At 37.1% G+C, this 16,880-nt stretch overlaps 1 protein-coding gene and 1 long non-coding RNA gene across 3 annotated transcripts in view; one reads left to right on the top strand and one right to left on the bottom strand.

Annotated features, from left to right (window-relative positions):
• b4galt2 (beta-1,4-galactosyltransferase 2) overlaps nucleotides 1–15,346 on the top strand; it is a 125,613-nt gene extending 110,267 nt beyond the window's left edge. For both annotated transcript variants that reach the window (XM_088598100.1, XM_088598099.1), the window contains one exon: nucleotides 8,292–15,346. In XM_088598100.1, coding sequence (XP_088454226.1) covers nucleotides 8,292–8,442 — 151 coding nt within the window. In that variant the 3' untranslated portion in view covers nucleotides 8,443–15,346. The remainder of the gene's footprint in view (nucleotides 1–8,291) is intronic.
• Nucleotides 2,460–8,375, bottom strand: LOC148651865 (uncharacterized). The gene is made up of 2 exons (XR_015925182.1): nucleotides 8,249–8,375; nucleotides 2,460–3,001 (listed from the first exon to the last, which is right to left on the bottom strand). It is a non-coding gene; the product is annotated as an uncharacterized LOC148651865 (long non-coding RNA).
• Nucleotides 15,347–16,880: the final 1,534 nt, after the last annotated feature.

Below are 16,880 nucleotides of genomic sequence, written 5' to 3'. Positions count from 1 at the left end.
TTTGGACACCCCAGAGGCAGAGAGGTAAAATAGGTTTGCACAGTTGCTTGATATTGTGCAAGGAATAAACTCGGCTTGCTGCAATTTGTTTCCTCTAGAAAAACATTCAGTACTCGACAAATGCTACTTATTCAGATTTAGGATAGATAGAAATCTTATGGTGGGGCAGAACCTTTAGAGCAAAAAAAAATAATTAATATCCTCCATAATTTCTGTTCTGTTATTTTTCTGCATGTCCATCGTGTGCACTTTATGCTTAATCAGGGACAGTAAGCTGGTCATCGCTGTCATCATCATACATGTTCCTTCTATCAGCTGTGAAATCAGCACAACTCAATAATAAAACATGCAGAATGAAAACAGAATCACAGGAACTGGACAGAATAGTTCAACATATAGAGCAGCAGTTATGTTGAATGAAAAAAGTTATTTTGCAAACTAAAATGTCATGACAGTTGCTGTGTAGAAGAATTTGTGTAGAAAGATCGGCGCTTGGATTTCATGTACAAGTAACATGAGTAATATAATTCTCCATATATTATACAAATTGTTCTTAGTCTTTATCAGTTAAAATCCATTAACAGGTTATTTCTGCATGACTTTAAAATGCACCACACCACTGATAAATGCAAAGAATTATAATTATTGTGTTTTTCTAATCTATTTTTGTAGATCATTCTCTCATAAGTAGAGTTTCTATAGAATATGACGGGCACTACCAATTACATAAACAGAAGCAATTTAGGTTATTAATTTCATGCACATTACACAAAACACAAGCAGTGTTCCACATGAAGTATTTTTAAACACATGGATGTGTACTCCATTTATATGAGCTGTGTTAAAAAGCTATTTTCAATTAATTACACTTGAACAAGTACACTCCAAATTATGCAGATTAACAACCTAGAATCAGATTAGTTTTTGAGTGCACTTGTTACAAACCTTTCCTAATGTGACATAAGAACAGTTGAAACAAGAGGAGGGCATTCGACCCATCTAGCCTGTTTGGGAGTTAATATCTCATTGATCCAAGGATCTCATCCAGCTGTTTCTGGAAAGAAGTCAGGGGATCGGTTTCAGCAACAAGGCTGGGCAGCTACAGTACAACAAGCTGCCAGCAGCCATATCACCCTGCAACTCTCAACTGGCAGCCCGCTGAAGCCCAGCAGGTGTGAGCCTGGTCAGTACCTGGATGGGAGACCTCCTGGAAAAAACTAAGGCTGCTGCTGGAAGAGGTGTTAGTGAGGCCAGTCGGGGGCACTCACTCTGTGGTCTGTGTGGCTCCTAATGCCCCAGTACAGTGATGGGAAAACTACACTGTAAACAGGTGCCGTCCTTCAGATGAGACAGATGAGAAGAACCAAGGTTCTGACTCTCTGTGGTCATTAAAAATCCCAGGGTGTTTCTCGAAAAGAGTAGGGGTGTAACCCTGGCATCCTGGCTGTATTTCCCATTAGCCCTTACCAGTCATGGCCTCCTAATAATCCCCATCTCTGAACTGGCTTCATCACTCTGTTCTCCTCCCCACTGAGAGCTGGTGTGTGGGGAGTGTACTGGTGCACTATGGTTGCTGTCGCATCATCCAGGTGGATGCTGCACATTGGTGGTGGTGGAGGGGAGTCCCCATTACTTGTAAAGCACTTTGATTGGAGTGAGCACTATATAAGTGTAAGGAATTATTATTATTATTATTATTATTATTATTATTATTATTATTATTATTAACAACCCTCTGGGAAAAGAAGTGTCTCCTTTAAACGTACTTCCACGTAGTTTCCACTTGTGTCTTTTGTTTGTGTTTCACTATTCATTCTGATGCAGTCCTCTGGTTTGACATTTCTCAATGTCCTTGTGGATTTTGAATACAGTGTATATATGCAATCCCCTCGTAGTCTTCCCCGTTCAAGTCTAAAAAAGGTTCAGTTCCTTTATATTACAGTACTTTGTCCTTCCACTGCCTGAGGCATGTTGTTGATTTCTTCCTTAATGATCATGTGAGTGAAATACTCATGTAGTACAATACTTCGGTCATTTCCCTTTTATTGTCGTGAAACTTCCCATTATCGTCCCGGATGAATTTTACTTCATCCTTAACAGTGACTTCAGCTCCAGACAGGCAAAGCAAAAGTTGTAGGTAAATGTCCCACAGCACTTGTCAAATGGGAGAATAACTACCATTTCTTGCTCAAAATAATTTCCTCATGTACCCCACTTCACCAGCACTTCTTTTCTTCTCTAGTTATTTAAAAAGAATAATAGGTTTACAGCTTCTGCCCAAATAAAGGAAGTCTTACTGTACATTTCATACATCTTGTCCTTTGTGCCATTATCAGTTATAAATCTAATATAAAAAACTCTGCTTTTTCCCTAATTGGCTAAAATGTTTTTTTGCATTGTTTACCTGTCTTGTGCATTAGCCTTCTAGCAAAATAAATATATCAATAACAGGGCAGACATTCTTCATCACATTATTTTTTATTACAATTTTTACATTTATTACATTTTAAGATTTTTTTTCATGACATTTATGTTTTTTTTTAACAATGGTAAAATAAACAATGTTTCATTGTTAAGAAGCTCCTTTGTACTCAGATGTGCAGAGTGAATGTGTCTCGGTTACAATAAATAAAACAATACTGTATTTTTAAGAAACGCTCTTCCTTTACTATAAACAAAGACAGAGGTCTCACTGAAGGGTAGCAATTTAGAAAACAACTACAGCAGCAGAAATTTGGTTTCCTAAAGTTATAATGACTTTTATTAATGGTCTTGAAGTCAAATATTATATGAAGGAACATTTAAAACTGCAGGGTGATTGTTGGAACTCTTAATGTGTCTGAGTTAAATTGGTTTTTACACGCTCCCACTAACATTTAAGAGATTAAAGTAGGTAGTAATATTATTCTGACGACAAGCTAGGCAGTAGTAATAATAAGGAAACAGCTCACAGAGAATTTCAAGTGCATCATAAACTCTCTTTCATCATAACCTGGAGAACCTGAAAAAAATGAAAGGCATGTTTTCAGTTGAAATAAATTTAATAAAAATTCTGCTAGAAATATTCTTGTTAGAAGTCAGGAAAACTGTTAATTTCAGGCTTCGCGGCACAAATAACTGGGCTACTTATTCAACATAAATTACACAGGCCTTGCTTTATTAACAATATTTTTTTAAAAAGAGCCTTCCATCTTAACTCCAGTTTGGGTGTCAACCAAATACACAGGTCTCCTAATGAATAAGGTTAGACAAGGTTAACTACTGGAGAAAGCTGAAGAATTATGATACAGACAATAATTCAGATAAAAAATTTCAATCTTATCAAAATTTCAAAATTTTAAATCATCTGATGCTGACCTTTCCATACTTAAGTGCTGTATTTTTTCAAGTTGTACCTGCAAGCTGTTTGAAACCATTTAATATTGTCAGAACATTCGCTTACGTCCAGGTTGTTTCTACTAATACGTTATATTTTGCCTCTAAACCAGGGGTCTCGAACACGCGGCATCTGCAGCCCGCAAAGACTCACTTCGACTAACAAAAAGTTCCCAATAATATTTGGGCGTTTTGGTCATTTGATACTGTAGCGCCCTCGCCAGGTAACGAAGTGGAATTGCACCCGGATAATGCATACGCAGCGGTGCAGGCTGGGAACTGTTGCGGGGGATGGTCTGAGGGTCCGCTGGGTGACTGCCGATGTAAATAGAGTCTTAAACCATTGGTTCATTTGTATATGCAAGGATTTAGTTTTTTTTATGTGATTCGTGAATGTTCTCATATAAATATGCTATAGACATGCTGCTTCATAGCTCCGAGGTCCCAGGGTTTGCATATTCTCCCCATGTGTGAGGGGCTTTCTGTGGGAGTTTCTGCGTCATCGCCCAGTTCAAAGGCATGTTCTGGTTGACTGGCATCACTGAGAGCACACACTATAAATGTGTGCGTGTTTGTTCGAATGTGTGCGCATTTGTGTGAGTGAATACTGTATGTGTGTATGTTTGAGCAAATGTTTCTCTGTGTTTGTATGTTTGTTCAAATGTATGTGCATCTGTGTGAGTGAATGTGTGTTTATGTGTACCTGTAAGTGAATGTTTTTGTGTTTGTGTGTAATGAATGCGTATGAGTGGATGTTTGAGCAAATGCGTTTGTGTGTATGTGCGAGTGAATGTGGGTATGTTTGAGTAAATGTGTTTGTGTGTACTGTAAGGGAATATGTGTTTGTGTGTATGTGAGTGAATGTGTGTGTGTATATGTGAGTGAGAGTGTGTGTTTGTGAGTATGTGTGAGTAATGCGTGAGTGAATGTGTGTACAGTATGTGACCTGCAATGATCTGGTGTTTTGTCCAGGTTGTAGTCACCCTCTGCCTCGCAGTCTAGTATAAGAATAGAACATTCACCGAAAGTGAATGAATGGATGTCTCCAAGCAAAGAGAAACTAATAAAGCATCTCATTCGTAAAAACAGAAATTGTAGTCAATGTTGGTATCAATCCTGTTTCAGTTTTCTTTCCTATAATTCAGTTTACTCTGTTCTGTGAGCCTGGTCTGTCTTTTGGTGTGCAGGTGTGGAGATGCCCTGCATTTGGCTAAAAATAGAAGCACAGCTTTGCTAGTACTGCTCTTGAACTGCCTTTATGTGACGTTCTTTGGGTTCATTAAAGATACAGGAGTGTGTCAAGTACCCTCCGAAAACTGAGCTCTCCCATCATTCACTGGGAAGCAATAGATCAGACTCGCCCACAATTCCCCAGGCGCCTGTCTCTCTCCTCACCAGGAAAGCATCAGCCTTCCTTGGAAGAGAGGGAACAAATGGTTCCTCTATCATTGCGGTTCACTCTCGGTGGTTTCTGCCCACACGTGCCCAGCTTCTGAACAAACACAGCAAAATGATGGCTTACACACGCGGCACCGTGATGTGGCCGTTATTGTTAATATACCTCAGCTTTAGAGTTCTGGGTTTGATTCCAGACCTTGACATGGAATCACACTGAAGAGTCTTTTTAGCCTACATGTTTTTTTGTTTTCATGGGTTTCCTCAACGTGCTTTCTTTTAGTCTCACTGCCCACAGATGTGGGTTTTAGGCCCAGTCAGCTGCCTTGGCGGTGTGGATCCCCTTAAAGGAGGGCTCTTCATTTCATTGCTTGACCTTGTGTAAATATGCTGTCTATAACCTGTTCTGGTTACAGAGCTGTAGAGAGAGTTGTAGGCTATATCTGTCTGGGGATTGTGTTTGCTTTGTTTTGTATGCAAAGTGTGTGTCTTCCTTTACTTTCTATATTCATATCTGAGTGTTTACTTAAGCAGATTCAGTTATTTGAAGAATGGCGTCTTACTGTACGAGCATGCTTATTAATAAACGAAAATATTTGTTTCCCGACATTTATGTGATGCTTGATTCCCAAAATATGTTTCGTTATTTGCTCACTTGTTTCACACCGCTAGGTTTTAAAATTTCATCATTATACCCAAGGCACAGACTTTGCAGTATTTCTGGAATATTTGAAGTTAAATAACACTGTGTTCTACCCTGGTCTATGCTAATCTTGGTAAAGTTTGAACATTATTTTGAAGACTTTTTTTTGTCACTGTTTCAACTGATATATTTTTTTCTTGGTCTTGGTAAAATATAAATTTTAGCTGCTGTACTGAGGCATTATGCTTGCTAGAGGAAATGAAGGGGCATTCATCAATATTTTAAAGATTAGTTAGTAACGCTGGCACTGTGGCTCATGAATATTAATTTACAGAACAGGAGCCGTTTTCATGTAGTAATATCATTCAAAATGTATTTGTAAATCATAATCTTTGGACAGTGTAATAGCCTTAGTGACTGCTGAGGTGATTTATTAATGTTTTCCACAGAGAAATCAGGGAAACATTTTGTGGGGCTGTTTAATGTTCAGAGTTGTCCCATCTCCCATCTCTCCTGCTACAGTAAATGTTGTTTTTTGTTGTTGCACTGAGACTCCCAAAGGAACAAGTTAATGTTCTTTGAGGGAAAATATCTTCGCTCTAGATTAAGCGAGATTGGTTATTAAAACGGAACACATTTAAAATGGAGAGGAAAAGCATGTTAGCAAACTCTGATTGCTGTAAAATAAATTAATAAATATAACAAGGCTCCATAAATTATTTACACACCATGTGTGAAAATATCACTGTAGGCACTGAATATGAACTGGAAACATGGTATTTATATGAGGACTAATATTTTCCTGTATTCTTCAGTCTCTTTATATTTTATGTAGTATATGAAGTTTCTATGCTTTGTACATACTGTACGTTTCCACAGCTCTGTTACCATGTGTGACAAACGCTCTGTTGTTCTGTTAAAATATTTGTGACTAACAGCAGGAGTGGACTTACATCCATCCAGTAATGTACCATTTTGGGCATTTAATATTTAAGGAACCATTTTATTTTAGAGGGATAAAATGAAGGAAAGCTTTCAGGCTGCAATTATTCATCCATCCGTCTTTAGTAACCATGTGATTGCTACAGGGTGCTGGAGCTAAGCATGCAAAGCCCAAGGCAGAGCTACTCACTGCAGTGCTGTGCCAGGATAGTGCCGGTGGAGCTGGGGGGGCTGGGCAATTGGCACAAGCCAGTTAAACTGAACAGCGTGTCTTGGGATTGTAGGTAGAACATGCAAACTCCAAACGGAAGGAAGTCTTCCAGGTGTGCATTCCACCAGTCTGGAATTTAACCTGTATTCCACTGTGCCACCCAATAGGTTATACTGCAAAATGCCATCTTCTACAAATAAGAGACTGTCTTTTAGGACTTGTGTTCCGTACAATACTGTACGTGTTATTTCAGGAAGGACAATGTCGGGAATACATTACTTTAATGTAAACCATGTCTGTTAGCAGTAATTCTGCTTTATGTCCCATTTATGAGCATGTAGGTGGATTAATAGACAAGAACCATATAGTATATAAGTTTGGCAGTAGAATAATTGTGTGTCTGTGCAGTTACAATAGGTGCTGATCTTCTCTTGTCAGGCTCCGTTTTCTGTTAAATACTTTGTATGTTCACTGTGAATTAACAAACCCTGCTAGAAAGAAGATATTGCCTGCTCTGTAATTAAAACGTGCTCTTTCAAGTGATACTGTGACGCCTTACCAGAAGCAGTTACAGTAAATGAAAAGTGTGGACAGCTAACTATAGAAGCACCTCCTCTCCGGAGTCAATAGATCAGTCTTTGCTGACTCTCTCCTACACTCTCACTTTTCCAGTCTTTTCCCTTTTGTCCTCCTCGATTTGAAGCAGACAAATGCTTTTTATTAGACGTCTCGTCTGACTGCACTCTCAAGACAAGGAGTTTGACCTGGGCCAGTGATCTGATGTGAAGTCCAAATGAACCTGTCATTAACTGAAGGAGCCGCATCCTTCAGTGAGGGGGAGCACTTGGAGGAGGATTTGTTCAAGAATATTCAGGATTGGATTCTTGGCATTATGCCTACTTATTAAAAATTGCGTTGGCCATAAGTGAGGAGGCCTTAAAAAATAGGCATAAGTAGAGCAATGTTATCGCTGCCGTGCAAATGCATTACTAGTAACTATGCTACTTACAACAGGGAGGGTGTGGAGAAAGAGCTAAGCGGTCTGTTTCTACCTAAGAAAAAGTATATGTGAAAGAGAACGCTTTTTTGTTGACATGCGGTATATTAGCTTTGGGCCTTTTATTAGCTTAAGGTGGAGAAGTTAAGCAGTAGCGATGTGATCATAGCTCCATCTGTTGTCAGTTCTGAGAACATGAGCAAATTCAGAGAATAGCAAGAGTCAATTTCTTTTGTCCCATCTTGTGTGTATAAAAGCTTGTCTCTGATTGATCCAAGAGCCTCGTCAACCTAATTCTCAAAGGATCCCATTGAAAAAGAAACCATCTACTTTTTCTAAAGTCTGTAGGAGCCAAAATGCACAAATTCTCTCCTCTCAAGGTTCTACATTTCCAGCATTATAATGTCTGGGCTGTTACCTACAGTAGTTCCAGGTATTAAAGGATGGATGGGGGACATAACAAAAATCTGGATCTCCGTCAGATGTTGATATATTCCGTCTTGTCCTCATCAGACAGTCTGCATTCATATTTGGCTTCCAAAGTAACAATATATGTTTAATTTGTTCATTGTGAAAAATTAAGGACTGTTTTAATGATGACCCTACTAAGTTCTTAAACTGTACTGTTTGATTTTGTTTAAAACGGCAAAAGAAACATTTTGGAAAACAATAATAAATCATTTACCTTGTCAATAATAAGAGGTGATATTTCTTCATCTACTTTTCAGGTTCAACAAAATCCAAAACACCAAGGTCACCATGAAGCGTGATGGTATCAACTCCCTTCAGTATCGCCTTGTCCAGGTCACAAAGTACCCTCTGTACACAAACGTCTCCGTGGAGATCGGCAAGCCCCCACCTCGGCCTCCGAGAGGATAGGGCCACGCCTCACGTCAACACACACACAGTAACTCTCCTGCCGGACTTTTTTCTCTCCCTGTCTGCCTCAGGCCCAGTCAGAAAAGAGAAGCCTTAAACAGTGCAGACAGGCACCATGGGCCTACAAAAGACACAAAGCCTTGTGCTTTTCTGAGACTCTTGAGCTTTATTTGTTTTGTTTTTTTTCTTTTCCGGGTCCGGCTGTCTTCATGACTACTCTCTCAAAATGCTAACCTCGTGAGGGAAAAAAAAATTACAAAACGGACCGGCGATAAAGCTCGTCATCCAGTGGGTGAGGTTCTGAACGCTGGATTGAAATTAGAATTTCTTTTTTTAGGTTTATTTTTTTACGTAACATATACTTGTATTCTTTTGTAACTATACAACAACAAAATTAAAACTTCAGAGGCATATTACGTTCACCGACTATTTTTTTAGGATAGACAATATTAGTGAGAAACCATGGAGAGCTACTGTAGGTTGCTATCTTTGTTGTTCTGCTCAAGGGTAACATTTACAAGCCTGTTTAATCCATTACCTGTAAACCCACCAATGTTATTATACTGAGATTGTTATACTAACAACCTGGACATATAACCAAGACCAGCCTAATTGTTTTGAACTGTCAAGATTACTATATACATATATATTGTATATATGTGTGTATACATATGCTAAAATGAATGTGTATCTATACAGGCTTTACACATACTGTAATTGTGCTGGTATTAATATCACTTTACAAATACAGGGCCTCAAGATAAGTGTTCAACAAAAGACTCTGTGAATTGACTTATTTCCCTTGCATCTGGGATTCGTACCAAGACATCTGTCAGGTTTTACAAAAGGAGTTCAGTCAGCCAGGAAGACGAACACTGGTCCAAAAACTGGGTGAAGCTTTCAGGGCTAATGAAGAATATTTAGCCTGTGAAACTGGAAAACAACCATTCAACATCATCATTCTGTCATTATAATTCTGATGGAGGAAATACTGTCTGAATCGACCTTTTATATACTGGTATGGAGATCAGAAATTGTTTTCTGATTTACACGGCGTAAGGAGTCAAAGGACTGTTGCCACATTTGGCATTTAAGATTTAAATGAGACTGAGTGATGGTTTGACTGTAAATCTCGCCAGCATTTCTGGATGGGGATAATCACTTGCTTATTTGCTCTTTACATTTTGCTTTGATTTTGTTTTGTTGTTAGTTTTTTTTTTTCAAAATACCAGACACACTTTTGACAAACAAAAACTGCTTAAACATGCACCTTCTTTTCTTTCAGACCTTTTTTTTTTATTTGTACTGCCTAAACACCAAACTGATGCCTTTGGAATTTTTATGAGTGGCAAACAAGATTGAGGAATGCTGCATTCTGGGAGATTTTTCTATTAATGTTCCTGTGTCTCGTGAAGTGATGTGAAAACCTTTCTCTTTTGTACTGTTAATGGTTTTCTTGGCTCGACTAAAAAAACTGTACTAGTAATGAAAACATTTTTTTTTCCCTCTTGGGTTTATTTTAAGACATTTCTTAAAGAATGCTTGCTTTTTTATTCTTTTTTTCTTAATTTGCTCCACATGACTGTGTGCCTCTTTCTATGTTCCTGAGTTATTCTTTTATGGCAGTGTTCCTCTCTGTCATCTTTGATGAATACTTCAGTATCTTAGTTTTATAACTGAAGATGCTTTGTTGGCATATCATAATCTGCATCCTTAAAATATAATATTCATATTTGTTTCACAGGAAGCCCAAGTTTTCCTTTTGTGGTATTAATTAACTAGTACTATTTATGCTTTTTTGTAGGTTGAGGGGGGATATTTTTATTTATGTTTGTGTAAAACATTTCCTAAGTGACAAGATTTTTTTACTGCCAATCCAGAAACAGGTTTGCTACTGTAATTGTTCATTTTATGTTGATAGCCTCTCTTAAACAGTAAATACTGTAGCTCATCACACTTGCTGTACATAAAAGCATATGTTAAGAGCTAGGAACTCAAGGTATTCCTTTGGGTTCTATTCAAGTCTGTGTAAAATAAGACAAGTTTTTCAAGGTATAATCTGCAAGTGTTCTGAATACATTTTTAGCTTCGAGACTTTTTTTCATTCCTTAAACAGAATTGTCTTTTATCAAGGGCTTGTGTGCATCTTTTGAAGTTACCAACTAGTGACATATAGCTTTTTAACCAATGATTTCTAAGAATAAATATAACAAACAAGTGATACCTTTGCATTTCAGGACAGAGCAAACTGAAGCATTTAACGTACACAAATGTACGTGTAAAAGACGTAATGAACTCCTTAAAACATTAGATTAAATTTTTGAGGAGTGTTCATTGCTGATAAACTTAAATGCAAATGTAAAGACCATACAACATTTTTTTTTCAAAACCAGAGGAAAAAAACAGAATTCTAGCACTTGCTCTTCCAAGAAAGCATTCCTTTAAAATGCAGGGAGGAAGTCCAAGATGGATGTTATATTCTGGGATTCTAACTTATTTATACAGTACAGTTTCATTTTCATTTTCAGAGGGGATGTGCCCTGCCCTTCAATTTAGTTTAATATATTTGTTGGTGAGGCAGGTGGTTTTTCCTTTGCTGATGGTGTATAATGTTTGGAGCCACAAGTTTACTGATCATTTTTCCCTCAATCTCAAATTTAGGATGCGCCTTAATTTAATTAATCAATGCACCATATTAAGTACGTCAATAGGTATTTTGCCTATGTAGGTGACAACTGTCAGATCCTGGTTCTGGAGGGCCAATGTGTCTGCAGGTTTTCAAAGTCTCAGTACCTAAAGAGCTGGGAAAAGCTGTTAAATTGGTCCAGTTAAGACAGTAATTATTTGATTAAGTTCATTAGGATCTGAGCTGGAGTGAAAATGTACAGGCACACCAGCTCTCCAGATCCAGAACTAGACAGCACTGATCTAGACATTTACAACCCATTTCACAGTAATCTGGGCTTTCTTCACTATTTCAGATCATCCCTGATTTTCAATGCAAAGTCTCTTGGTTAATTAAAACTATTTCCTCCATGGTTATTATTTTCAAATGAGATTAAGATTAGTGACGCCAGATGTGCACTTATGAAATATCAATATTAACATTTTTTACAACCTATCCATTAATCACTCAAATGCATTGTGAAAGGCAATAGGTATTGAGTTGTTAGGGCTTAAATGTGTTAGATCTGCTGTTAGTAAAGAAGAACAGAAAACAAATCTTATGCCCCATTTCCTTGTGCCCTTTGGAGTAATTATTTAGTACAGAATAATTTGCTTTCATGTAAATGCATTCTTGTGACTTATGTATGAGGTAATTTAGAATGACTTTTCCTGGGAATTGTCACAGTCCACTATCTGAAAGATGGCCAAGGTCTTGTTTATATACAAAATTGACAGAATGTTTAAGTTTGTTTTACAAGAAAGTTTGCCTTTCAATTCTTTTAATAACACCAAACTGACGTACAGTAAATATTTAGGTCTCAAATACTAACAGAGAATACATGTAGCTTCTGATGACAGATAATTCTAAAATTATGCTCTTCGGAGGATTATGCATTCATAATTAATCCATCTTCTGTTGTTTGGTGCTATCAAAAACAAACTGCATTGGGAATTTTGATTCAGTCTGCGTTAAGCCTACTGTCGAAGGAAAAGAACAACAAAAATGAATTAAAGATTTGAGTTTAAACAAATATATATGCTATACAGTACATATACTGTACACCAAACGTTATGTATTCATGTTTATATATATACTAGACATAAAGAAAATTGAAACACCCAATATCATTTAGTCGTAAGATTTCAGCAGTGCTACATCTGTTAAGCTTTGCAAGTGTGTTAAATATATGGAGTAACTTTTTTCACTTTGTGGATGAATTTAAGAATCAAAAGAAAGCAAGTGTCATCCATGCAACCCTATGCTGGCAAGGGTGCCATCAGTTAAATATTAAAATAAAGCTTGAAATGAACCAGTAATAAGCAGCTTTCTACTAGCAGATGTGTGTGTGAATGTACTGTATCTCATGGTTCAGCAACTTGAGCCGATATGGCCCAGGTTTGTATAGGATGACGTCCAGTTTTCAGCAAATTCAGCCAGCCTGCGTCTTGACAGGTTGGCACTGTCTTCAAAATGTCATTCCCAAGCCGATTGTTTGCAGAACGTGTTGAAATCACATCAATTATCTTACTTTGTTAAGCAAATTAAATAGGGTTCAAATACGGTGTTCTTGTCTGGCCTTTCTCCGATATTGAATTCAAGACCATCACGTTACTGTAATTTTCAAAGGTAATGAGAATTGATCTGTCAAGGTATTGACGGCTTGAGGTAGGTTTTCATTTCTTTCTCATCATTCACTGAAATACCCAATTTGTCTGCTAGCGTTTGATTGGGAAGCACGAAGACTGTGATATGCCTCACCATATAATACTTACTTAACCTATCATCTGCAACAAGGTCATCACCTGTATTACAGCTTGTCTGCCACAGGTGCTGCTCAGCAAATGCAATCTGAGAAATACTGTACCACAACACTGTAAGTCAGAAGAACTGAGTTAAGGCTAGAAGCAAGAGTCTGTGGAGCAACAGCAAGTGATGCAGTGCTGCACGTTGTTTTTTTCATTCTGCGCACGCCAGTACCCACACTGCTGAAAGGTATTTGAAGAGCTGTGACCTACGAATGTCGAAATTAGACATTTAAAATTAGATTGTTATATTGGTTGCAAAGAATGACCACTTTATTATTACCAACATTTATATGTACGGTATAATTAAGTTTGGCTTTTAGTCGTGCAATGTCTATTATAAGTTTGCAAGTTAACTCTTGTGATTGATATTAAAAGGGGTCGATCTTTAGAATCACCTGGTGTGGATACAGTATATCAATATGCATGTGATATATCCAGCGGGATAGTGTTGGGAATTGGATTGGCGACTTCCAGCATGAAATCTGGAATATTTGGGGATTCCTTTCACAGAGGTCTTTCAAAGAGGTCTGAGAAATGACTAGATGGATCCCTGAAATAACTTTATGGATTCCCAGTGACCACATTGGTTGACGGACTCCAAAACAACATCTTACAATGCATTAAGTGTAATCTTAGAAAACATGTTCTTGGTAAGAAAAATACACAATTCTGCATTTTGTTTGAATTAAAGGGATAACTTATCATAACACCAGACTTTTCAGGTCTGTTTTTTTTCCTGTTTTAGAAAACAGAGGTTCAAAGAAGCCCGCCTTTCAGCAAAGTCTGCAAGAGAATGTTTGCTCGGTTGCTGTACTAAAACTAAGAGAAATTGGGATATCATTTGGAATGTAACTAGATAACTTTCTCATTAGCTTCAGGGAATCTAACATGTTCAGTGTGTGGTTATACTGTTAAAAACAAGTCGGAACATTCTTGTCACCCGTTTTTGTCTAAATCATGTTGATACCAAAATTGTAGTTTTCCTTTTTAGCTTTAATTTAATAATTTTACATCACTAAAGTAGTAACTTTACATTGTGTATATAGTTTACAGTTAAAATGCTTATGTGCCTGCATTCCAAATTACTGTTTTTGTATAAATAAAATAGTGCAGTTCCAAACTTACAGAATTCTGGACTAAATGAAAAAACAGGAAATTGCATAGACTCTGAGGTGAACATGTGATTTGTGCATTTTTCTGATGTCATCATACCTTGTAGCATCAATTTTGTAATTGCACATTGGGATTGCTAATATTGTGCAGTAAGAAGTAAGAATTTGCTGTTTGACCTCTCCTGTAATTTAGAGCAGTGAATGACGTTCTGTGGTAGTACATAAGGAGTAAAGATTGGAGGGATTTTTTTCAATTTTTTTTTTCAGTGACTTTGACGTTAAACCCACTACTACATTGCCCTTCTTAAGAATCTCTGTTCACTTTTCTCCTTCTTCAGTTTCTGTTAGCAGAATTAGTTATCACTTACACTTAATGTTTTCTACAGCCGTTTTAAAAAATATTTTTTTTAGTTCGATTTATTCACACTCACTAGAACTGATCTGTTCCTCAGTGTGTAAAGTATATAATGAAGATTTTAAGTGTGACACTTTGATTCTTCTGGGTTTTACTAATCTGATTAGACTGGTTTCTTGTGCCCAGTACTGTATTGATTGCATTTAAACAATATTTTGGGTAAATAAAGATAATTGGTAGAGTATTTGAACACATACATACCAAGAATCTATACACTATTGTATTTAATGCCTGCATTGTAGCATTTACAAATCTTAATACTGTCAGCATATTTTATTATAATTTTGCTTTAATGCAAAACTATTTTTTGTAATGCAAAATTCTAATAAAAACAGATTTATTTCCTTTGTTTGTATTCCTAGATAATTTAAACATGAATTAGTAGTTCGTTTCTGGTACGCCTGTGGTGAAAAGCTGTTTTTACTGTATTTTACCCATACAGAGCTTAGTTATGTACTCATCAAGCCCAAGTAAAACATGCAGTAAAATGAAAATGTTTAAATTTACACCACTTCAGGTTCCTTCTGGATTTCTTTTTCAACCACTGATGGTGCATAGCTGTTGTAGCGTTGTTCCATTATTGTAAACGTAAAAAAAAACACAGATTTCTGCACCAGAACACTGCTTTTAAAAGTGTAGGAAACTGCATTATGATTTTGAAAAGCTGTAGAAAGACTTTTCATTTGTCCCTGTGTGAAACTGAACAAAAGACCATTTGCTCAATGCACATATACTGACAGCCTTGGGCTTCAGGCTCTGGGGGTGTTTTAAAGAATTTACCGTATCTATTTAGGTTTTGTACATTGAATGTTGAAATTGTAAAATCTTATATAGAATGCATAATGTCATATCCAACCTACTTTTTTGTATACAATCAATAAATAAGAAAAATAATTAAAATAAACTGTTGTCCTTTAAATCTGGTTCAAATCATATCGGTCTATACTGTTGTACAGAAAAAACACAAATATTCTTGCAAATATTTAGACTCAAGAGTCCAAAATGGTGGATATTATGACCATAGTGTGTGATGATCTTACTGCTTGGTGCCTTATGACCGATCCAGATGTATAGCCTGAGAAATGCACTGGGGAGCTGGCATAGAGAAAGGGGAAAAGGGAAAGAGATTAACACCACTTCTCCTGTTGTAAATAAGAATCACTATAAATAATGTAGGTAAGTACAAGGAATGTACTCAATAAAAATAAGTGACAAATTACTGATTGGCCCCTACCCTGAGTTCTTACTGTTCCACCAAAAATCTAAATAAATGAAACATATGAAACACATGAAATATATATTCACAGATACTGAAAGTGTTTCAAAAATTCACTCGAATTACAGTGTTCATTATTATGTTAGAATCATATCTTGATTTATCCCAGTGGAAGCAGGAGAATAAGAAATGCATTTCTCCTTCCATATATTGTCCATGCTGGCTTCTCTGGTATGCCATGCAACCCAAATAGCTGATCATGGGGAAAAAAGCTCAGCAGTATTATTACTACAGTGGCGAAATGTAATTATAGACACAGTTAGCATAAAGAGTTCCTTCATTATAAAGTTTTGATTTGCTTTTTACTGTTTTTACAGGTTTGCACCCCAGTGCTGTAATCTGTAATACTCTCTCCTGTTTTTTTCTTGTTCCTATTCCTTTTAAATCCTTTTCTCTCCCACTTCCACAGTTAAATGAATATTGTAATAATACATTTCTAGCTTGACAGCTATAGTAACAGATTACTAAAAACACATAGGTAGGTAGGTAAGTCAGGTCCCCTTTTCAGGCCACAAAGGCCCATGGGGGAATGGGAGAGCAAGGGCCACCATTTTTCTCAACCATCCAACACTGGAGGTGGAGGTGATGTGGTCAGCATCACTCTCCAGCCAGCCTATTACCCCCAGAAGGATTAACCCCCAGTACTCATTTGGAAAGCAGGCTGAGTGGACCTGAGAGCTGTCTGGAAGGAATTAGAGCAAGCTACATCACTTGCCCCTACCTGGGATTGAACCCAGGACCTTCCGGTTAGGAGCGAGACGCCCTTGCCTTCTGAGTTACCACAGTTCCACTAAAAACACATATCAGACTGTTAAAAGACATAGGCCTCTTTACCTGTTGCTACCCCTTAGCTGTAGTCTTTGCTTCCTATTCATGAACTAGTTCTAAATCTGAATACTGTATACACATGAGTACCCACTGTCTGACTTTTTCTCAAAAAGCCTTCTGAAAAATTTGGATGTATCATATGATATACATTTGTATCCATTATTGCAACAGCTTATTCAATGAAGTTTAACAAGTTAAGCATGACCAAATTTTCCTAAATCCATGTCAATTATCTCCTAAAATCCTCATGAACCTCTAGTTTAGTTCTTACTATCATTTGCATATCCTTTCAGGCAACAAAAGTATGACTGCTAGGTCTTTAAGAGCTTGTTTC

The sequence above is a fragment of the Lepisosteus platostomus genome, chromosome 11 (assembly GCF_059453375.1).
Source record: "Lepisosteus platostomus isolate fLepPlt1 chromosome 11, fLepPlt1.hap1, whole genome shotgun sequence".
NCBI classification, from domain to species: domain Eukaryota; kingdom Metazoa; phylum Chordata; class Actinopteri; order Semionotiformes; family Lepisosteidae; genus Lepisosteus; species Lepisosteus platostomus.
This window is presented reverse-complemented; position numbering and strand designations above follow the sequence as displayed.